This window comes from Notolepis coatsorum (assembly GCF_963971535.1).
Source record: "Notolepis coatsorum genome assembly, chromosome: 13".
Classification (NCBI taxonomy): Eukaryota; Metazoa; Chordata; class Actinopteri; order Aulopiformes; family Paralepididae; genus Notolepis; species Notolepis coatsorum.
Window position 1 is genome coordinate 21,670,629 of NC_140177.1, and position 25,034 is coordinate 21,695,662.

The window sequence follows — 25,034 nt, forward strand, 5'->3', positions numbered from 1 at the left end:
CATCACCACCACCACCACCATCACCACTACTACTACCATCACCACCACCACCACCACCACCAACACTACCATCACCACCACCAACATCATCACCATCACCATCACCACCACCATCACCACCACCATCACCAACATCACCATCACCATCACCACCACCATCACCACCACCATCACCACCATCACCATTACCATCATCACCACTACTACTACCATCACCATCACCACCACCAACATTACCATCACCATCACCACCACCACCAACACTACCATCACCATAACCATCACCATCACCACCAACACCAACACTACCATCACCACCACCAACATCATCACCATCACCAACATCACCATCACCAACATCACCATCACCACCACCATCACCACCATCACCATTACCATCATCACCACTACTACTACCATCACCATCACCACCACCAACATTACCATCACCATCACCACCACCACCAACACTACCATCACCATAACCATCACCACCAACACCAACACTACCATCACCACCACCAACATCATCACCATCACCAACATCACCATCACCATCACCATCACCATCACCATCACCATCACCATCACCACCACCACCACCACCATCACCACCACCATCATCACCACTACTACTACCATCACCACCACCAACATCATCACCATCACCATCACCACCACCATCACCATCACCACCACTACTACTACTACCATCACCATCACCACCACCACCACCACCAACAACACTACCATGAATGAATGAATGAATGAATGAATGACTGAATGAATGAATGAATTTATTTGACAATATAAAAATAACATGTGACAGAAAGCACAGTCGGGAGATACTGCCAAGGATGAACACAAAAAAGCTCAGAGCTTATTTCCATTGTGGTCACCATCACCACCATCACCACTACTACTACCATCACCATCACCACCACCACCACCAACACCAACACTACCATCACCATCACCACCACCCCAACACTACCATCACCATCACCACCACCACCACCAACACTACCATCACCATCACCATCACCACCCCCAACACTACCATCACCATCACCATCACCACTACTAGCATCACCATCATCATTCTAGTTATCTTGTTATTATTACTACTATTACTATTGTTTTATTGCACAATCGTAGCGGGCATGGCCAACCGCATTTCACGGTATGCCCTGGTATGTATGTGATGAATAAACTCTTGACTTGACATCACCAGCACCATCACCACCATCAACACCACTACTACTACTACTACTACTACTACTACTACTACTACTACTACTACTACTACTACTACTACTACTACTACTACTACTACTACTACTACTACTACTACCATCACCACCATCATCACCACTACTACTACTACTACCACCATCACCACCACCACCATCAACACCACCACTACTACTACTACCATCACCACCACCACCACCACTACTACTACTACCATCACCACCACCACCATCAACACCACCACTACTACTACTACCATCACCATCAACACCACCACTACTACTACTACTGTTGTGAAGGGCCAGATTAAACCGAATATATATATTTATTTATATATATATATTTAATTGTATTTGTATATTCTCTAATATTCCCTGATATCCCTTGTATATTCCTTGTACAATATGCATTGAATATCCATTCTAGCCTACTGAACATCCCATAATATTCTCCATTCTACTATTGGTCGAGACCTTGGTGCCAGGCTGCCATACCCCTCAGACCCAGTTCAAACGTACCGCTCGACATGTACGAACAAGTCCTAGTTCCGCGTAGGAATTTGGCTACCGCACCACTAATGGGACTATTTGTTCATAGTGCGTATATATACTGCGCTACTAAAGTAGGACTTTCTTTTCAGTCCAGTTTCTTACCCTCCAATAGAGTGACAGACGTAAAGCCTCCCCGCGACGCCACGTGTGGGAGTAAGGCCAAGTTCGCCTACCATCGGTATTGAGACATCGTGTATATTAATATTTGAATAGTCATATTTGGCACTATATCGTCGAGTTGGACGTAGTCTATTAAGCTAATAATAGTCTGTTAATATATAGTGCTTCGTGCGGTGAGAATACTACCGTAGTCAGTACCCCATCGTTTCGGGCAGAGAACTGGCTGCTTACCCAGGGTGGTTGACCCTATGTGAAGCTGCACCCGAGGAGCCCCAGAGCCGACGAGCGAGTGGACCTGTATACCGGATTATTCTACCGACGACAGCCCGCCTTCCCAGGCACGGATTATGCTTTGGATACTTTGATTATTCCATGGATAAAGACCCCCGACACTGCCGTGTGTTGGAACCCCCCCCCCTGGAGAGGACGCAAGGTGAGGAGACGCTCTGCAAGACGAGGTCTCTTCACGTCTCTCCCCCGTGGACCGGAGAGAGCCGGCCCACAAAGAGTCCACCTGCTTTCATCTGTGGTCCAAGGATCGCCGGCGCATTGAACGGCACTACAGTGGGTTCACCTGGGATACCCTTGGCCGGACGAGGCAGCTGGATTCTACCCCCCCCCCCCCCTCCTACTCCTGTCGGCTTACAAGCGACCGGATTAACCCCCTCTAGTGTATCCAGCCTATAATCATTAAAGTATCATTGCTGTTATTCCTTAACTATTCCAGGTCGTATATTTACCACCTGCGCCTTCAGAGATTGGACATTCTCTATTGATATACCGACGAATACTCCTTGCCATAAAAGTGCATACTATTTCAATTCATAAATGTAATTAAGTGATTAAGTGCTTATTCTACACACCATCGCTGTGTAGGAAATAAAGACCTGTTTCTAATTCGTACATTTGTGTTGGATCCGTTTCATCTACGTGAGAGTGTTCATGATAATATATTTATGCCGTGTACTGGGTGGCCGAATATTAAGTACAAAGGTAGTGGTAGTAAGTATCATATCTAGTAATACAGTCAGGGAATTGTACCCCTCAGTTACAATTGGTCCTTCGAGCCGGATGGTAATCAGTGTAATATTAATATAGTGTTATTAATATTGAAATGGCCTATGATGAACACTCCACGAAACGATCCTCCTAACCAACGCCCGCAGCGAGAACGACGGCTCCCTCAGTACTTAGAGGCTTACGCTGTCAGTCAACAACCTAGTCTTCTACTAACAGTAAACGCGGTAAAACTAGAAAGTAAAAGTATGTCTAACCCCAACGCCCAGACTACCCCGACCATAGAGGCCCCTACGGGCTCTAATGTAACTGACCAAGTTCACGGTGGGGACCAGTGGGAACCAGACATGACTTCACACCCCGCCAGTACTGAAGAAGTAGTCCCCGATGAGTCCCGGGAGGAATACAACGCTACCGAGAGAGAACTCGGCACGGAAGAAGACGGGGAGAGCACCGTGGAGATAGAGCTCCAAGGCTCCGCAAGGAGTACCCCGAGGGAAGGCTCCCCTATACAACCGCCTTCTCCCAGCGAGGCAGAGAGGACCCTACAGCAGGCATTCCTCGTCAGCCTGAAAGCCTCTACTGAACGCGATAGACTCCAGGGTGAACGCGATCGATTGCAGCTACAGCAACGGAGCGAAGAAGAGCACATACGCCTGGAAATAAGACGCATTCAGATGGAAGAGAATGTGGCCCGAGACCGAGCAGACAGCCAGCGAGCAGCTGCTGGTGCTCTACGGGACGCAGAGCGCGACAGACAGCAAGCGCAACTAATAGAACAGCTGATCAGACGGACAACACCCTCTCCCTCCGCCAGAGGCTCCAGGAACTCGTCTAGACACACCTCCAGGGCGGCATCCCCTAGCCGAGTAAACAACCCTGAACTTGACCAACAGACGAGGTCTATACCCCCCACAGACCACCTCCCCCCACCGGTCCAAGCGAGACCTAGCAACCGGGAAGGAGCAGCATATCCTGTGGAGAGGCTAAACCAGAGACTACAAGCACTGGATGACCTAACTGAAGACGAAGAGGAAGAGGAGGAGAACCACGCCCGAAGACAGCACAGTACTCTACCGGACCAGGAGGTCCGGTACAGCCCAGGCTATACTCCCGCGGAGCTGCGCTACAGACCCCCGACTCTATACACGGGTGAGCACGACGCACGACCCGCACCGAGGAACAGCACCTGGACAAGCGGGCCATGGTACACTGCCGGTACCAGCCCATACCAAGGAGCGGGAGGAGACTCGCCTAGGAGGCCTCTCCCCCAACGCTCGCCGATGTATCCACAGTCAGCGTCATACATTGGCACGCCTATGGTACCCGACTTCACCCAAGAGAACCGGGCCCAGTATACAGAACTCTGCATGTGTCTGGAGACCATGTTGGTGGATGTATTGGATGAACGCCACAAATACGCCATCCTACTGCAGCACTTAAAGGTGCCCCGCGCACATAATATAGCGCTCGCCTACGCGACTTCCACCACCCCATACACAGCAGCGCTGGTAGCATTGGACCAGAGGTATGGGCGCATATGGGATTACGTGATCCAGGAGATCCGACACATCGACCGCTTACCCCCAGCAATAGACAATCGAGCACTGGACGACCTGTCCATCAGAGTGCAGTCCCTGGTAGGGATGTTGGGAGCGCAAAGAGAGAAGGGGAGGCATGAACTTTACGCCAACTCAAATGTGGAAAGGATCCTGGAGAAGCTGCCGCCCGCTCGTCAGGAGCGCTTTAGGCGGCAGAGGGACCACAGAGACCCGAATGGCCCCGAACCGAACCTCCTCGATCTAGCAGACTTCCTGGCGAGAGAAGTCAGCAGCCTACGGCTAGATACATTCGGACGGAGCACCCCTGGCTCCAGAGAAGGAACCAGACGACTAAATGATGGAAGAAGATCGGTGACTGTGATGCACCAATCGGAGTCAGTACCGAGCAGCAGGAGCCACAGTACCCCCTCCAGAACGGAGAAGTGGAAGATAGTGTGCCCCTACTGTGAGAAAGAACACTGGCTAGCGCAATGTGACTCCTTCCCCAAGCTGAACGCGGAGGAAGCAGGTCAATGGATAAAGTCCAACAAGCGCTGTTTTCGCTGTGCGCGCTCACACATGGCAGCCGAATGCCGCTTAAAGAAAAGGTGCACCAAGTGCGATGGAGCCCATCTGGACATACTTCACGACAGTAACAGACGGCGCCCTTCACCTGCACCATCCAGCCGCAAAGCGAGCGTCATGTACATCGATCCCGCCAGCAGCAGTGGAGCCCGAGTACTCCTAAAAGTAGTGCGTGTGACACTAAGCTACCAGAATAAAGTCCTGGACACTTACGCCGTCCTCGATGACGGGTCAGAGAAGACCCTGCTGCTCGCCTCCGCTGCGGCCCAGCTAGGGCTGCGGGGAAGCGAAACCCAAATGACAATTCGGACAATAAGACGAGATTTGAAGACGATAAAGGGCGAGAATGTCTCATTCTCTATCGCAGCAAGCGGCCAGCCTGAGCGACGGTACCAGATTGCAGACGCTTTCACCAGCCAAGAAATAGGACTGTCGCGGTACACATACCCCGTCGCCAAGCTGATGGAGAAATATGCACATCTGCGCAAGTTACAGATCCCGCTCATAGACAATGCTATGCCGACCCTGTTGATAGGCTCCGACCATGCAGACCTCATTGTCCCGATAGACCGGGTTCATACCGGACCCCGAGGCTGTCCTGCAGCAGTCGAGACCCGTTTGGGATGGACTCTCCAAGGCCCGCTCGCCAAATCTCTCAACCGAAGTACAGCCACTAGATGTCTGCACTCCCGAGTCACAGAGGGAGAAACCGCACTCCTGCAACACGTAGAGCGGCTATGGACCCTAGAACAAATGCCCTTTAAGAACGGAAAGAAAGACATTCGCTCTAAAGATGACATTTACGCAATTCACCTCCTCGAGACAGGGACCAAGAGAGTCCCGGTCAACGGCGTGTTGAGATACGCCACGCCACTCCTGCGGCGAGAAGGAATGCCTACTTTCCACGCCAAGACAGACGCCACAGAACGGTACCTGCTGAACACGGAGCGGCGCTTAGCCAAGAACCCCGCCCAAGAGAGTGTATACCGCGCTGAGATTGAGAAGCTCATCACAGCGGGACACGTCACAAAGATGAACATTAAAGAGGCTGACCAGACCACTGAATCGTGGTACGTGCCCCACCACAAGGTCCATCACAACGGTAAAGACCGCATAGTATTTAACTGCAGCTACCAGATCGGATCCCAAAATCTGAATAAAGAGTTACTGCCCGGTCCCACACTCGGCCCCTCCCTACTCGGCGTTCTACTCCGCTTCCGCCAGGAAAAGGTGGCCATCAGCGGGGACATTAAAGGAATGTTCCTGCAGGTGAGATTAGTAGAGGCGGACAAGCCCCTGTTACGGTTCCTATGGAGAGAGAAGCCAGGAGATGAGCACCCAGCCATCTACCAATGGGAAGTCCTCCCCTTCGGAACGACGTGCAGCCCCTGCTGTGCGACATTTGCACTACAGAAACATGTAGCAGAGGACCCAGCAGCGGACGAAGAGGTCCGACACAGCGTAAAGAACAGCTTCTACGTAGACAACTGTCTACAAAGCCTTTCAACCCAGGAAGAAGCCGAGGCTCTCCTGATTAAACTCCGCGCCTCATTGATCATAGGCGGCTTTGATCTCAGGCAGTGGGCCAGCAGCGATCCGCAAGTACTGCGCAGCCTCTCCTCCGAGGACAAGGCAGCCAGCAGCGAGACCTGGATGGCTACAATCCCGGGAGAAGCCCAGGAGATGACCCTGGGATTGGTGTGGCGATTCAAAACAGATTCGCTTCACTACAGACACAAGCCCCTGACTACGGAGCAGGGAAGGCCGGCGGCGGCGCCGACCACCAGACGGAGTGTGTACACAACACTCGCCCGACAATATGACCCTCTAGGATGTATTCTACCGTACACCACCAGGGCAAAAATGATTGTACGAGCATTGTGGGACAAGGACCAGGGCTGGGACGACCCCATTCCCGCACATCTTGCATCCACCTGGAGAGAGTGGGAGATGGAGCTCCACTCACTCCCAGGCGTTAATATGCGCCGAAGCTACTTCCCACCCACGGTGAGGCCAGAGACATGTAAAATGGACTTACACGTCTTCAGTGACGCCTCAGAGGTCGCATACGGATCAGTAGCCTACTTGCGGGCCCAAGACCAGGGGGGAGAGATCTACACAGCATTTGTCCTCGCCCGCTCGAGAATAGCCCCACGCAAGCAACAATCTATCCCACGTCTAGAGCTCTGCGCAGCCCTAGCCGGAGCGCACCTAGCCACGCTCATCCAACGTGAGCTCACCATACCGGTGTCTAGAACAATCCTGTGGTCAGATTCCACGACGGTACTCGCCTGGATCAAATCGGACTCATGCAAGTACAAAGTCTTCGTGGGAGTCAGAGTCACCGAGATTCAAGACTTAACCGAAGAGTTAACCGGAGAAACAGAGTGGCGCTACGTTGATACAAAACAGAACCCAGCTGACGTCATCACCCGGGGGATGCCCCTGGATGACCTCACCCGTCGCAATGTCTACAGTGACGGCCCCGCATTCCTAAGACTCCCGGAAGGACAGTGGCCCATGCCTATCCCGAGGGAAGCAAGTCCAGAGGAGGTGGAAATTAAGAAGTCTGTGTTCTGTGGATTGAGCACCGTAGCCTCCACCGACCCTAACATAAACGATTGCACGTCCATAGAGAGTGCACAACAAAGAACATTCCTGCGGTACCACCCGGAGTGTAAGTCCCCCGCTGATATGTCAGCAGCTAACTACGAGGAAGCAGAATTGCTTCTACTGCAGCGAGCCCAGAGAGACTCGTTCCCTGATGAATTGGCCTGTCTACAGGGAGGAAAGCCCGTCCCATCCGACAGCAGATTAATTCACCTGGCCCCCGAGAGCGACGCTCATACCCTCATCAGAGTGGGTGGTCGCCTACGCAGAGCCCCCAATCTACCGGATGACATTAAACACTACCTACCGTCTCTACAGACCCGCCAGAAGTGGGTAAAGGAGAGAGACAATTTGACAGAAGGAACAGTCGTCATGATTATTGATCAATCACTGCCCAGAGCTATGTGGCCGGCCGGCCGCGTAAGCAAAGTGATCACCGGTGCCGACGGCAAGGTCCGAGCAGCTGAAGTGCTCGTCCAGGGTCGCACTTACACCCGTCCCGTGGCAAGGCTCATAGAACTGCCTCGACTCCCAGACACAATCGATGATGACCATGACCCTACAACCCTATGACTTTGTGAAGTTGACTGACCCCTACAGCAAACCCTTATGTGTAAATAGACAACGCGATTAATCTGTCTCTGTTTAACTGATTAGGTCTGGGACCTATTCAGGGGGTGGCTGTTGTGAAGGGCCAGATTAAACCGAATATATATATTTATTTATATATATATATTTAATTGTATTTGTATATTCTCTAATATTCCCCGATATCCCTTGTATATTCCTTGTACAATATGCATTGAATATCCATTCTAGCCTACTGAACATCCCATAATAGTCTCCATTCTACTATTGGTCGAGACCTTGGTGCCAGGCTGCCATACCCCTCAGACCCAGTTCAAACGTACCGCTCGACATGTACGAACAAGTCCTAGTTCCGCGTAGGAATTTGGCTACCGCACCACTAATGGGACTATTTGTTCATAGTGCGTATATATACTGCGCTACTAAAGTAGGACTTTCTTTTCAGTCCAGTTTCTTACCCTCCAATAGAGTGACAGACGTAAAGCCTCCCCGCGACGCCACGTGTGGGAGTAAGGCCAAGTTCGCCTACCATCGGTATTGAGACATCGTGTATATTAATATTTGAATAGTCATATTTGGCACTATATCGTCGAGTTGGACGTAGTCTATTAAGCTAATAATAGTCTGTTAATATATAGTGCTTCGTGCGGTGAGAATACTACCGTAGTCAGTACCCCATCGTTTCGGGCAGAGAACTGGCTGCTTACCCAGGGTGGTTGACCCTATGTGAAGCTGCACCCGAGGAGCCCCAGAGCCGACGAGCGAGTGGACCTGTATACCGGATTATTCTACCGACGACAGCCCGCCTTCCCAGGCACGGATTATGCTTTGGATACTTTGATTATTCCATGGATAAAGACCCCCGACACTGCCGTGTGTTGGAACCCCCCCCCCTGGAGAGGACGCAAGGTGAGGAGACGCTCTGCAAGACGAGGTCTCTTCACGTCTCTCCCCCGTGGACCGGAGAGAGCCGGCCCACAAAGAGTCCACCTGCTTTCATCTGTGGTCCAAGGATCGCCGGCGCATTGAACGGCACTACAGTGGGTTCACCTGGGATACCCTTGGCCGGACGAGGCAGCTGGATTCTACCCCCCCCCCCCCTCCTACTCCTGTCGGCTTACAAGCGACCGGATTAACCCCCTCTAGTGTATCCAGCCTATAATCATTAAAGTATCATTGCTGTTATTCCTTAACTATTCCAGGTCGTATATTTACCACCTGCGCCTTCAGAGATTGGACATTCTCTATTGATATACCGACGAATACTCCTTGCCATAAAAGTGCATACTATTTCAATTCATAAATGTAATTAAGTGATTAAGTGCTTATTCTACACACCATCGCTGTGTAGGAAATAAAGACCTGTTTCTAATTCGTACATTTGTGTTGGATCCGTTTCATCTACGTGAGAGTGTTCATGATAATATATTTATGCCGTGTACTGGGTGGCCGAATATTAAGTACAAAGGTAGTGGTAGTAAGTATCATATCTAGTAATACAGTCAGGGAATTGTACCCCTCAGTTACAACTACCATCACCATCAACACCACCACTACTACCATCACCATCAACACCACCACTACTACTACTACCATCACCATCAACACCACCACCATCAACACCACCACTACTACACCATCACCATCAACACCACCACTACTACTACTACCATCACCACCACCACTACTACTACTACTACTACCATCACCATCACCACCATCATCAACACCACCACGACTACTACTACCATCACCATCAACACCACCACTACTACTACTACCATCACCATCAACACCACCACTACTACTACTACTACCATCACCATCAACACCACCACCATCAACACCACCACTACTACTACCATCACCATCACCACGACTACTACTACCTTCAACACTACTACCACAACCACTACTACCATCACCATCACCATTACCATCACCATCACCATCACCATTACCATTACCATCACCATCACCATCACCATCACCATCACCATCACCATCATCACCATCACCATCACCATCACTATTACTACCACCACCACCACTACTACCATCACCATCACCACCATCAACACCACCACTACTACCATCACCATCACCACCATCAACACCACCACTACTACCATCACCATCACCACCATCAACACCACCACTACTACTACTACCATCACCATCAACACCACCACTACTACTACTACTACTACTACTACTACTACTACTACTACTACTACTACCATCACCACCACTACTACTACTACTACCATCACCACCACTACTACTACTACCATCACCACCATTAATACTACTACCATCATCACCATCACCATCAACACCACCACTACTACACATCAAGGAGAACCTGCCTTATCTCAGTCCTTGCCCCACAATGGTGGAATGAACTACCCACCCCAGTTAGGACAGCCAAAACCCTGTCCTATCTTTCGCCGTAGACTAAAGACGCACTTCTTCAACCATTATCTAAAAAAATATATAAAAAATCTAACCCTAACTAACCTTACTGTCATGCACTTGTCCTAATAAACTAGCCTACACTGTAGCACTCAACACTTTGATGAACATTGTTACTCAGCTGATAGAGTTGTGCCCTTCCTGATGACTTGTCGTACAGAACTTGTAAGTCACTTTGGATAAAAGCGTCAGCTAAATGACTAAATGTAAATGTACTACTACCATCACCACCACCACTACTACTACCATCACCACCATCACCACCATCACACCACCATCACCACTACTACTATTACCATCACCACCACCACCATCACTACTACTACCACCACTACTATTACCATTACCATCACCATCACTACTACTACCACAACCACTACTACCATCACCATCACCATCACCATTACCATCACCATCACCATCACCGTCACCATTACCATTACCATTACCATCACCATCACCATCACCATCACCATCATCACCATCACCATCACTATTACTACCACCACCACCACTACTACCATCACCATCACCATCACCAGCACCATCACCATCACCATTCTTACCTGCTTTTCTGGCAGGCGGAACAGAGCCAGGCTCGGTCTCTCTTGTGCCAGACACGGCAGGCCCTGCAGACGTTGTATTCACAGTCGAGACACTGTCTCTTAGGGTTGATCAGGAAGGTGAAAGGGGCACAGCAGCGGATGCAGCAGCGCTGGTTGAAGCGACTCTGACGGGCCAGCAGGAGGCAGCGACTGCCCTCCTCCTCCAGCTCCAGCTTCAGATCACTGTGGAGAGAGAGAGGGAGGAGATAATAGTGAGGCAGGGATTTCATTTGTGTGTGTGTGTGTGTGTATGCATGTGTGTATGCATGTGTGTATGCATGTGTGTATGCATGTGTGTGTATATATGGTATATATGATATATGTGTATATGTGTGTGTGTGTGTGTGTGTGTGTGTGTATGCATGTGTGTATGCATGTGTGTGTATATATGATATATGTGTGTGTGTGTGTGTGTGTGTGTGTGTGTGTGTGTGTGTGTGTGTGTGTGTGTGTGTGTGTGTGTGTGTGTGTGTGTGTGTGTGTGTGTGTGTGTGTGTGTGTGTGTGTGTGTGTGTGTGTGTGTGTGTGTGTGTGTGTGTGTGTGTGTGTGTGTGTGTGTGTGTGTGTGTGTGTGTGTGTGTGTGTGTGTGTGTGTGTGTGTGTGTGTGTGTGTAATGCAGACGGACAGACTGTCTGGTCCCTCAGCCTCCAGTTATTGGACCTTTAAGGAGATTAGTCACAAGTTGCCTTCTTCAATCATACACTGTTACTCACTATCACATGCACACACACACCCCACCCACCCACCCAACCCCCTCCAATGTACAGTTTCTTCCCCCTCAAATGTATATATATATATCATTTTTTTTCTCAAACAGTACTGTATATTTGTATATCTTGTATGTCATAAATGTCTGGATGAAACAGTACTGTATATTTGTATATCTTGTATGTCATAAATGTCTGGATGAAACAGTACTGTATATTTGTATATCTTGTATGTCATAAATGTCTGGATGAAACAGTACTGTATATTTGTATATCTTGTATGTCATAAATGTCATGATGAATTGAAAATGGGGGACCCTGATGTAAACAAGACAAAAGTTTTTTTCTGGTATGCATCCCCTTAAAGGGGAACTATCTTATAAATGGCCTTTTTGAGTGTTTAGCATTGTTTCCTAGCTATGTGAACTTATATTAATATGATCTATGTCTCAAAATTCTCATATTGGCGCATTCTTCCAATTCTCCTCTCACAATATTCACCCTCACTGAACTGAGTCATTTGAAAATGTGCGCGATATGTGATGTCAGAGAGACACCGTTGCATGTTAATGTTCAGGCGACGACGACGCTGCGCAGTGGTTTAGGAGCCCAGGCTCAAAACAGCTCGAGATCTTGAGGTAGAAAAATGCTGTTTTTGAGGACTTGATTAGAAATACAAAACAATGAATAAAAAAAATATATATATTACAGAGGTGTTCCATAGACTCACAGGAATTGTGTAAAAGTGCCCAAATAGTGAAAGAAATAGTAAAATAGTTCCCCTTTAACAATTGTTTGTATTGAGCCGTACTGTATTGTACCCATTCTGCAAGCTGTTAATAAAGTTTTCAATCAATCAATCAATCAAACTTGCCTAAATTCTGTCCAACAGCTTTTGAATAAGTATGACTGAGGCAGCCCTCTCTGCATGTCTGCCATTAGTAAATCTCCTAAATTTAAGCGACAGCTGTACTAGGATGAACCTTGTACAGCAGAAGGTCTGGTGAAAGGAGCTAATGCTACTGCAGCTTACAGAGGCAGCGTTACACAGAATACTGTGTGAATAACGTGTCTCTAAGGAGGCAGAGGAGGTGATGAGAGAGGAGGAGGCGGTGGCAGCGGGGTCATATCTCAACTTGAAGTCACGGCACTGGCCCTCCCCGAGCAGAAGAGCTGGACCGATGTCACGGCACTGGTCCTCCCCGAGCAGAAGAGCTGGACCGATGTCACGGCACTGGTCCTCCCCGAGCAGAAGAGCTGGACCGATGTCACGGCACTGGTCCTGCCCGACCAGAAGAGCTGGACCGATGTCACGGCACTGGTCCTGCCCGAGCAGAAGAGCTGGACCGATGTCACGGCACTGGTCCTGCCCGACCAGAAGAGCTGGACCGATGTCACGGCACTGGTCCTGCCCGACCAGAAGAGCTGGACCGATGTCACGGCACTGGTCCTCCCCGAGCAGAAGAGCTGGACCGATGTCACGGCACTGGTCCTGCCCGACCAGAAGAGCTGGACCGATGTCACGGCACTGGTCCTGCCCGACCAGAAGAGCTGGACCGATGTCACGGCACTGGTCCTCCCCGAGCAGAAGAGCTGGACCGATGTCACGGCACTGGTCCTCCCCGAGCAGAAGAGCTGGACCGATGTCACGGCACTGGTCCTGCCCGACCAGAAGAGCTGGACCGATGTCACGGCACTGGTCCTCCCCGAGCAGAAGAGCTGGACCGATGTCGCGGCACTGGTCCTGCCCGACCGGAAGAGCTGGACCGATGTCGTGGGCACTGGTCCTGCCCGACCAGAAGAGCTGGGCCGATGTCGCGGCACTGGTCCTGCCCGACCGGAAGAGCTGGACCGATGTCGTGGGCACTGGTCCTGCCCGACCAGAAGAGCTGGGCCGATGTCGCGGCACTGGTCCTGCCCGAGCAGAAGAGCTGGGCAACCTCACTGTGAGTGAGGGTTTCTCTTGTTCAGCTTTAACTCGTCCCTCCGTGATGTTGTTTTTTGTCATATTTCCTTGTTTTCATGAATAAGTTACAGGTTAGCGCAGATTTAAATACTTTTAAACAATAATAATATTATTATCATTATTATTATTATTTTTTTTATCCACTTTTTCTCCTCTTTTTCAATTTTTCTCCCATCCCAATTTCGCTGTGCCAATTCTCCCCTCCCCTGTCTTGAACGTTGCTCGCATATGCCCCCCACTGGCCGGTTGTAGGGAGGATAGAAGCCTTGCATCACGTGTCCCCTCCGATACACGAGGAGGCAGCCTGTCACATCTTTTCACCTGCCAGCGCGGACTCTCATTGGCGAGGTGTAACGTGTGGGAGGCTCACACTACCCCCGCCATTTCCTGTCTCTGCTGTGCAGGCGTCCCCCAACCGACCTGTAGGAGTCGCTGTCCACAACATCCAGATTACCACCCATCGACTTCCACCCGCTGACTCTGCCAATTGAGTTAGTATGACGGCCGGCCCAAGCCGGAGGCAACGCCGACAGCCGGATTCGAACCCGGTGTCTCTTGCGTTGGTGACGAGCGCAATGTCCGCTGCGCCACCCAGCCGCCCTATTATTATTATAATATTTTAATACACCAATTAAATAGATATGTGAGATTCAAATATTCAACAGAACATCATCTACTTCACACCATCTGGTTACCTATCAGAGCAGAAACACATGCACATACACACAGACACACACACACACACACACACACACACACACACACACACACACACACACACACACACACACACACACACACACACACACACACACACACACACACACACACACACACACACACACACACACACACACACACATTACGCTGTGGCTGAGATTAACGTCTCCTGACGCAGTTCATTCATGGCTATTACCTATATTTGCTTTAACGTGCCACAAATTGAGTCACAGCGGTTCATATGGGTGCCGATGCCTCCCTGCCTGACTGGCACCGTACTGTGCTCTGAGTCAGTCCCTCAGGTTTACACTAGTTTATTTACACTTTGCGTCGGTTCAGCGGCTGAGAACTGGTTGATTAGGGCTCAAATATCATCACATGAAATTCCACCACAAAGCAACATTAAACTTATTTACAAGATCGAGGCGCAGCTGATTAATCCTCTCTATGTGGTCAAATAGACGGGTCAATATATGGTTGAACCTCAAAATTTTTTCAATGGATTCTGGTACCATTGGTCATGCTAAATAATATTAAAAGTCTACTAAAATCTAACCTTGCGAAAGGGCTCATTTTCAAGACGGCAGCCGCCAATACACTATTCACTACAGGTGAATAGGGTAAACGAATGAACTAACAGTTATCACCATGAAACTTCCCAAGTTGATTGCTAACATCAATACAATTGTTATTAGTATTACATGTTTTCTGAAATTGTATGTTTAAATATGCAAATGAGGCAATATCTGATTAAATTATATGCTGAATTGATTTTTTTGGAGTGCAGCTCCAATATAAACTCCATTGCAGAGATGGTTATTAAGACAGCATTCATGAGGAATGTGTAAAGCGTCAGTACTCTGATAAACAGTTCATGAAGTTTATCTTGTGGGAGGTGACAACTTTTTCTGAGCCAATGGGCGCTTTGCGCAGACGTCGCAAGTCGTTTCCCATCATGCATTTGCGTCGAGCTGTTGCTGGAGAGGTACTGTGGCGCCTCGCTCTGAAGGCTCGCCTAGTCAGATTTCCAGAGCAAGTCAGACAACATTCTAACCGTCATGCAACGCGCTTGGCAAGGCCGTAGTAAAAACTGCGCAGACCTGCGTCCGCCTCGCCAATCTCCTTCCTGACATAGAGCGACGCGAGCGGGCGAGCGAGAAAAAGTGAATAAAATGTATTCATTTCAATCAGACTATCCTGACCTGCCGCGAGCGACAGAGAACTGAGCAGCGATGTCGTTCACTTCACCCCTCAAATATTCGCTCACTGTGTCTCTAGTTGAGCGATTACGCGGCCGAGTCCCACCCCTAAACACTTTTTATTGGTCGAGAATCGCAGGCTGCTTTGCCCCCTGTGCTTCCAGGTAACACACACACACACAGACACACTCGGACACGTGCCGCGTCATATCAGGACAGTGTCGCGCGCGATTTCGGCCGGAATACGGCGAATGAGGAAAGGCATGTTGGCCGATTATTGGTGCGTGGAGCGAGGAATGGGAGCGTTTATAATAACGTGGACAGGCAGCGAGCGAACTGGAGACGAAATCGCGCGCGACACTGTCCTGATATGACGCAGCGCGTGTCCGAGTGTGTCTGTGTGTGTGTGTTACCTGGAAGCACAGGGGCAAAGCAGCCTGTGATTCTCGACCAATAAAACGTGTTTAGGGGCGGGACTCTCACCCCGTCCTGATGTAGCAACCTGAATATGTCTGGTTATTATTCAGAATTGCTAACGTAATCTTTTGCATTCCCTGTATTCACAAGACGTTGTAACCAGTGGTCCACTCTTGGTCATACCCGCCCGGATATGGACAAATAACGTGCAGGTCTCTTTGATCACCTCTCCCTATATATTGACTAATAACTTGCTGCCCTTTCATCCTCCTCTTCTGAACTTGGGCGTTTGATAGCGGGACAGGATTACAAGTGCCGGCAGGGGGCGGTGGTGGAAGGCTGGGCAGGAAGGAGATATCGCCAGAAGAAGAGATCATCCTTTGCAAGGTGCAACGGGGAGTGTCTTTCTCTTTGGCGTGGGACATAGACGAGGTCGCACGTCAGCACCGGAGAGCTCAGTGGTAACAAGCGTGCAAGGGATATACTCTGCTACCAGACGGGTTATTCTAGAAATACATGCGATAGCTGAGCGTTTGATTAATGCACCGGAGAAAGGGATATACTCTGCTACCAACCGGGTTATTCCAGAACTATATGCGGTAGTTTAGCATTTGGCTAAGGAGCCAGAGACACTGTGAAGGCTTCACCCAGCGAGGGGAGCCGAAGACCAGGTGATAGCCATTGATCACCTCGCGGTAGCTGTGTATATAGGCGTCATAGTAGGGGGGTGCAATACGACCCGCAGTTTAGCTGTGTTTAGGCAAGCCTTACAGTATTAGCACGCGCGACGAACCTCCCTCTTCAGCCCAGCAGAGGACGCCACTACACTGCACACCCCTCCAGTATCTTCAAGCCGTTGCCAACAGCACCTGCCCCAGCACCCACTCCGCCCCGCTGGCTCTTATTGTGGGATCTCCGTCTGCCATCTTAGCACCCGGACTAGCAGTGCTGAGTTTGGGCCCACCATCTTGGATAAGTAGCAGTGTTCGGAGTGTTGAGACGTGTTCGGTAGACAGTAAACTGTGTGGAGCGAGCTCTATAGAGTGAAGATAACGGTGCTTTGAATGCACACTGGAGTAGCAGTGTAAAAGGGGCGCCCCAACCATTACTGCCGGCTTTAGATTTATTTGCTAACTGTGGTACCACTGTTAATTTCTTTTGAGTGTAATAACATGTGTGTTCCTTTATAAAATTCCCATTCAGTGAACCCTTTTATCCCTTCCCTTTCCTCCCCTCTCTCCCCACATTTGGAGTCGTGGAACAGTATATGTAAAGCCTTAAAGGGAAGGGAGCGTTCAACACCATAGTCCCCACCAGACTGGTAGACAAGCTGATCGAGCTAGGTCTGAGCTCCGCTCTGAGCGCCTGGATACTGGACTTTCTGAGTGAAAGGCCCCAGGCGGTCAGGGTGGGGGGTCAGACCTCCAACACCATCACCCTGAGCATCGGGTCCCCCCAGGGCTGTGTTCTGAGCCCCCTGCTGTACTCACTATACACACATGACTGTGTGGCCAAGTTCAGCTCCAACTCCATAGTGAAGTTTGCGGACGACACAGTGGTGGTGGGGCTGATCTCGGACAACGACGAGAAGGCCTACCGGGAGGAGGTTGAGGTACTGGAACGCTGGTGCCAGGACAATAGCCTGCTCCTGAACATTGGTAAAACCAAGGAGCTGATCGTGGATTATAGGAGAGGACAGCAGGAGACACACACACCACTGAGGATAAACGGGGCTACCGTGGACGGGGTGAGCAGCTTTAAGTACCTGGGGGTCCACAACGCAGAGGATCTGACATGGACAACACACATAGACTCAGTCGTAAAAAAGGCGAAGCAAGGAAGTTCAGAGTATCTGGGAAGATACTCCAGTCCTTCTACTCCGGAGCTGTAGAGAGCATCTTGACTGGAAACATCACTGCCTGGTATGGAAAACAGCACGGCACAGGACAAGAAGGCCCTACAGAGAGTGGTGCGCTCAGCCACCCCTGCAGGTTCTATACAACAAGAGGTGCAAATCCAGAGCCTGCAAAATAATGAAAGACCCACACCACCCCAACAACAGCCTGTTCATGCTGCTGAAGTCAGGCAGACGCCTGCAAACACCAGCTACTAGGACAGAGAGACTTCGGCTCAGCTTCTTCCCCCAGGCCATCAGAGCCCTGAACACTGAACTCTCCACACACAAGCACACATGAGCACATACACAACCCACACACTGTACACGCTCACACACTAGCAGCCACTTTAACATGAGCAAGCACACACTCATGCTGCACACGCCCACACTTATGGCCACTAAGGAAAGGTCACTTTAAAAATAGTATAGTATAACCGGAGATTGTATAAATTAGCATGTACAGAAAGACACTACCAAAGGACCTAGCATGTCCTCCATGCTCTGTAAATAACTTATGTACATATACCAATATGCCCTAACATGTTACTTGTTTATTGCACAATGTTACTTGTTTATTGCACAATGTTGATTCTATTATATGTTATTTGCACATCGTTGCGGGCAAGACCACCCGCATTTCATTGTATACTTGTATGCTGTGACAAATAAAACTCTTGACTTGACTGACTTGACTTGACTTGTAGTGGCTATTTCACAACTTGGGGGCATCCACCATCGCCTTTAGTGTTTAGTCTAGACCTTGGGACATCTAGACGTACCTCATTCCATGACCTCAGTCCTACCATGCTCTGTAAATAACTCATGTACAGATACCGATATGCCCTACTTTGTTTACTTGTTTATTGCACAATGTCGCTCTATTGGTTGGATTCTTATTATATATTATTACTATTGTATTATGCACATCGTTGCGGGCAAGACCCCCCGCATTTCACTGTATACCTGTATGCCGTGACAAATAAAACTCTTGTATCTTGTATCTTGTATCTTGTATCTTGTATCTTGTATCTTGTCTTGGTACTGGGTCTAGCCCATTGTGGGAAGCACGTTGGTCTGTGTTGCAGGGCGAGAGCACTTGGTGCCCAGGGTGTAATTAACTTGAAGGGGACTGTATTTAATTGTAACTGGAATCAGACTTGAAACACTAAACAAATACTGAATGGGAGCACTGTGTGTGTGTCTGTTACTGAGTCTGTGTCTTAACCCTTTTTGCCCGGGTAATGTTTATCATTATTTAACCCTTTCCCCACCTCTGTCCATAATTCATTGTTAAAGGTCTCTACAGGTCATAGAAGGAAGGGTACTGCTTTGGGGAGCGAAAACATTATCCATCTTACTGCCATCCGGTGTGGGAGGGCTAAGGAAGTATTGGGGGAAGTGGGGGTGTGTGGGGAGCTACTGCTGATCGCCCTGGAGGGCAAGAAGGACCAGAGTACCACCCCTAGGTCAGTGAATCCTAGGCCCCATCCGCTCCTGCTGCTCGACCTCCATTTCGACATTCCTGGCCTAAAGTTGGGGGTTCAGCTAGACTCAGCTCTGCTGCATCCCGCTACCAGGTGGCCGTGTACAACCACTCCCATAAAGCAGGGATAATCCATCCTGCTACACTGACATAGAGCGACGCGAGCGAGATAAAGTGATTAAAATGTATTAGTTTCAATCAGACTATCCTGACCTGCCGCGAGTGACAGCGAACTGAGCAGCGATGTCGTTCACCCCTCAAATATTCGCTCGCTGTGTCTCTAGTTGAACGATTTACGCGGCCGAGTCCCGCCCCTAAACACTTTTTATTGGTCGAGAATCGCAGGCTGCTTTGCCCCTGTGCTTCTAGGTAACACACACACAGACACACTCGGACACGCGCCGCGTCATATCAGGACAGTGTCGCGCGCGATTTCGTCTCCAGTTCGCTCGCTCGCTGCCTGTCAGGAACCGGTGTCTGCCGCGTAATCGCTCAACTAGAGACACAGCGAGCGAATATTTGAGGGGGGAATGGCATCGCTGCTCAGTTCGCTGTTGCTCGCGGCAGGTCAGGTCAGGATAGTCTGATTGAAACTAATACATTTTAATCACTTTTTCTCGCTCGCTCGCTCGCGTCGCTCTATGTCAGGACAGGATTATTCCCTCGTTCCACGCACATGTCCGTAGCGGACAGAGTGGTAGTGTTTAAATAGATGTTTATTTACTGACGGAATACACACTGTGCAGCACATAGGCAGACACACTTCATACGCATGCATGCATGACACGCCCATTAGTTGATTAGAACGGATAAGATACACCTGCGCAATAATTAGAGACACACATCCCACGTGCACACATGGTACCACATCCATTCATAAAACACTAGGGAGAGAGGGTTAGTTTGAGCGTGTTGGAGGTGGTTGTTGTGTTGTGTAGAGAGAGAGATATTATATTCAGAGTGTTCGTGACAGTGAGTGGTGGAGTGGAAGGAGAGAGGAAAGCAGTTAGGAGATCATGTGTGTATTGACCCTTTGGACTGGCTGAGATTCTCCCTTGTGTACCGACCCTTTTCTGGACGACGAAACCTGAGTATTTATAATCCCTTTTCTGGCAACGAACCCCCCTTTGTGTTATTGACCCCCTGTATGACCATTCTAATTGCCTGTCGTGCGCTTGTGGTGAGTGGGATATTGGGAAGCGCAGTCTGCTGGTGTATGATTTGTTTTGCTATTATTTGTGGATTAAATAAAGGAAACAAAAGAAGCCGTTTGTGTGAAAATTACAAGTTCTTGTGGGTTTTTGGACTGTGGCAAGCCTGCTTTATACGCGGTTCATTACAATATATATATATATATTGATGCAAAACAGAATTATTCAGCTGTGTGTGTGAGTGTGTGTGTGTGTGTGTGTGTGTGTGTGTGTGTGTGTGTGTGTGTGTGTGTGTGTGTGTGTGTGTGTGTGTGTGTGTGTGTGTGTGTGTGTGTGTGTGTGTGTGTGTGTGTGTGTGTGTGTGTGTGTGTGTGTGTGTGTGTGTGTGTGTGTGTTCCTCGCCACACGGCCCTCGCATTATAATGAGCTGGACAGGTGTGTGTGGGAAAGTGAACGTGATATCTGCCATGCGAGATTAGGCGAGCAGGCTTTCGTCAACTCTCTGAAGTGTTCGACTTTCTGACTCCTCCCCCGGCTGCAATCGTCTACTCTCGCTTGTTTTCAAGGCAAGCCAAAATGTATCTCAAAAAAGCCCATTTTCTCTCTTGATCAGCGTCACTCTCTTTCTCACCAGGTAACGGAGAAACCAGAAACAAATGCTCAGCCCCTCCCCTTCTTGTGTTTGTTTGGTAGGAGTGAGTGTGACAACCTTTGACTGGCGTTGTCTGAGGCCCGTCCCTTTTTTCATGCCAGTGTAGTCCTTTGTAAAACAGGAAGCTGGAGCATGTGCAGTAGTTTAGCGCTGTATCTCTGGCCTGACGATAGGCACAGAGCTGGCTGAGGGCTCATTTGAGCAACTTCTTTATAAATACAAGAGAGACTCAGAGTAGAACTCCCCATAAGAGGAAAGGAAGGATCATTCACAAATATCAGTCTCCATCACGTTGGACCTGTGTCATGTTTTGGTTGTTGTTGTTGTTGGAAATTGTATTCATTAGGATAAACCCCTTGAGATGTACTATCTCGTTTTCGAGGGGGTCCCACAACAAAGTGAAAAACAGACAATAACAACAACAATGAAATAACAACATCTCAAAAATAACATTGACAAAAAAAAACAGGAAAAACATTTAAATAAAGATACAACCACATGGTGCCCACTGGGTGGACAGATACACTACTAATCAATATTATACAATGGCATGCAAATATCTTGATTCTGATTGGCTGAAACAGTCAAGTTAGCCGTTGTTATTTCGTATAACACACTCCACGTGACCCCAGATCCCTCCCACAACCAAATAACTTTTTCTGAATGAGTCCGCCATAGATAGACAAATGGAAGTATGAATAGCCTTTGAACGAATCCTCCAAAAAAGAACAGTCAACTGGAATATGTTAGTTCGTTACACATAGCCTATGTTGGATTATGTATTGGTTTGTCATGACCCATTGTGAAACAAAATAATAATAATAAAAAAAAAAGCTGTCGATTATAATTTTTTTTGTCAGACTTGGATCTTGCGTTTCCCAAACTTAGGGTCGCGGACCCGTTTCTATTGGGTCGCCAATTGGCAGAGTAAAATGCATAACAATCAGGCACGTTGGAAGGGGGGGTGTGGCAGCTTCAGTTACTGCACAAAAGTAAAACGGTATTTTTATATACTGTAACATATATATAATATAAGTTTATCCTGCTCAAAGCACTTGACTTCACCATTACACTGACACACTTGTAAATACGTTAATTCTTGTTAGATTGTCCGACTGTATTATTTTCCTCGCTGTGTGAAAAACTACAGAACTTTGCGTCTGAGGGGAGTGGCCACTGGCTGACTGCTCTCTGTCTCGGGTGCCGCAGAGGAGAAGCACAGACAACATGAGAGAGGAGAGATGAGACGCACCTAAATCCATTGCGGGGTGAACATTTGCCGCAAAACATTAATATCTTTGGAACCGTGTGTTAAATTGTATCTGAATCGGGAGATGATCTTCTCTCGTCACAATTGAAATTGTATTTCTCCGTCGCGCAAAAGCTGGCTGGCAGTCTCATTGAATAATATACACAATCCGAAAGTCTGTAAACTTGTGCATATATGAAGTTTGTTGTTAGATGGCATGCTTTGTAGCCTCCCTCTGCACCTGCTTCAAAAGGACACTGTCACACGAAGCGATTTCACTGGATGTCCCGGACACAATGGAAGTATGGATATATTCATAACGAATCATTTTAAAAATATACAGTCAACTGGAATATGTTAGTTGTTTACACATTATGTTGGATTATGTAATTGGTTTGTCATGAGTGATGACCCATTGTCAAAACAATAATAAATCACGGGATTTATATGAAGTTTGTTGTTAGATGGCATGCTTTGTAGCCTCCCTCTGCTTCTAGACACGGAGGCAACTTTTTGATATTTTTGGACCAACTTTTTCTGTGGATGGTTTTGTGAATAAATCTCCATTATGCTTCAATAACTGTGTGTTTATTGAATAGCAATAAGGTTGGTTGAATTCGGTCATTGTATAAACGCATTACATCACTTGAAGTCGTGTGTTATATGAATTAGATCGCGCCTAGCGGGGTCTAACAACCACCCCTAGGCATGATCTAATTCGTATAACACACTCCGTCGCGTGATGTAATGCTTAATTAATCAATAATAATCAATACTAATGGCACATGCCTCCAACAAGGCTCCAATCAACTACCGCCCGACAGCAATCACAACATAGATCACTGCAATAGACACTGAAAGCATCAGTGAAAGTCATGAGGAACGAGGATACCATCATCTTATAAAGACTCAATCAGCCACGAGGAACGAGGATACCATCATCTTATAAAGACTCAATCAGCCACGAGGAACGAGGATACCATCATCTTATAAAGACTCAATCAGCCACGAGGAACGAGGATACCATCATATTATAAAGACTCAATCTGCCACGAGGAACGAGGATACCATCATCTTATAAAGACTCAATCAGCCATGAGGAACGAGGATACCATCATCTTATAAAGACTCAATCAGCCATGAGGAACGAGGATACCATCATCTTATAAAGACTCAATAAACCACGAGGAACAAGGATACCATCATCTTATAAAGACTCAATAAACCACGAGGAACAAGGATACCATTATCTTATAAAGACTCAATCAGCCACGAGGAACGAGGATACCATCATCTTATAAAGACTCAATCAGCCACGAGGAACGAGGATACCATCATCTTATAAAGACTCAATCAGCCACGAGGAACGAGGATACCATCATCTTATAAAGACTCAATCAGCCATGAGGAACGAGGATACTATCATCTTATAAAGACTCAATCAGCCACGAGGAACGAGGATACCATCATCTTATAAAGACTCAATCAGTCATGAGGAACGAGGATACCATCATCTTATAAAGACTCAATCAGTCATGAGGAATCGTCAAAGCCATACCGATATCGTCAAAGTTTGGTCAGTAAGAAATTCACAATGTTGGTATCGGTAAATTATAGGTTTATCATCCAGCTCTAGAACTGAATGTAATTGTATTCATCACATAGTAAGAAATTATGCATAATATGTCATTTACGATAAGCCATGCATTGTTTGGGGAGGGGAAATATGGTTAGTTAGTTAACAGACTCACAAAACAGGAACAAGCTCTGCTCTCTGCACCTGGTGAGCTTTTGGACAGCTGGCATGTGTTTCTCTGCAGTGACACACACACGCACGCACACACGCACGCACGCACGCACGCACGCACGCACGCACGCACGCACGCACGCACGCACGCACGCACGCACGCACGCACGCACGCACGCACGCACGCACGCACGCACGCACGCACGCACGCACGCACGCACGCACGCACGCACGCACGCACGCACACACACACACACACACACACACACACACACACACACACACACACACACACACACACACACACACACACACACACACACACACACACACACACACACACACACACACACACACACACACACACACACACACACACACACACACACACACACACACACACACACACACACACACACACACACACACACACACACACACACACACACACACACACACACACACACACACACACACACACACACACACACACACACAC

At 48.4% G+C, this 25,034-nt stretch overlaps 1 protein-coding gene across 1 annotated transcript in view; it reads right to left on the minus strand.

Moving 5' to 3' along the window:
* myripa (myosin VIIA and Rab interacting protein a) overlaps positions 1–25,034 on the minus strand; it is a gene marked incomplete at its 5' end in the record, with an annotated part of 143,237 nt that overhangs the window by 54,234 nt on the left and 63,969 nt on the right. The window contains one exon of the mRNA XM_084327597.1: positions 11,308–11,529. Within this exon, the coding sequence (XP_084183723.1) occupies positions 11,308–11,529 (222 nt within the window). The remainder of the gene's footprint in view (positions 1–11,307; positions 11,530–25,034) is intronic.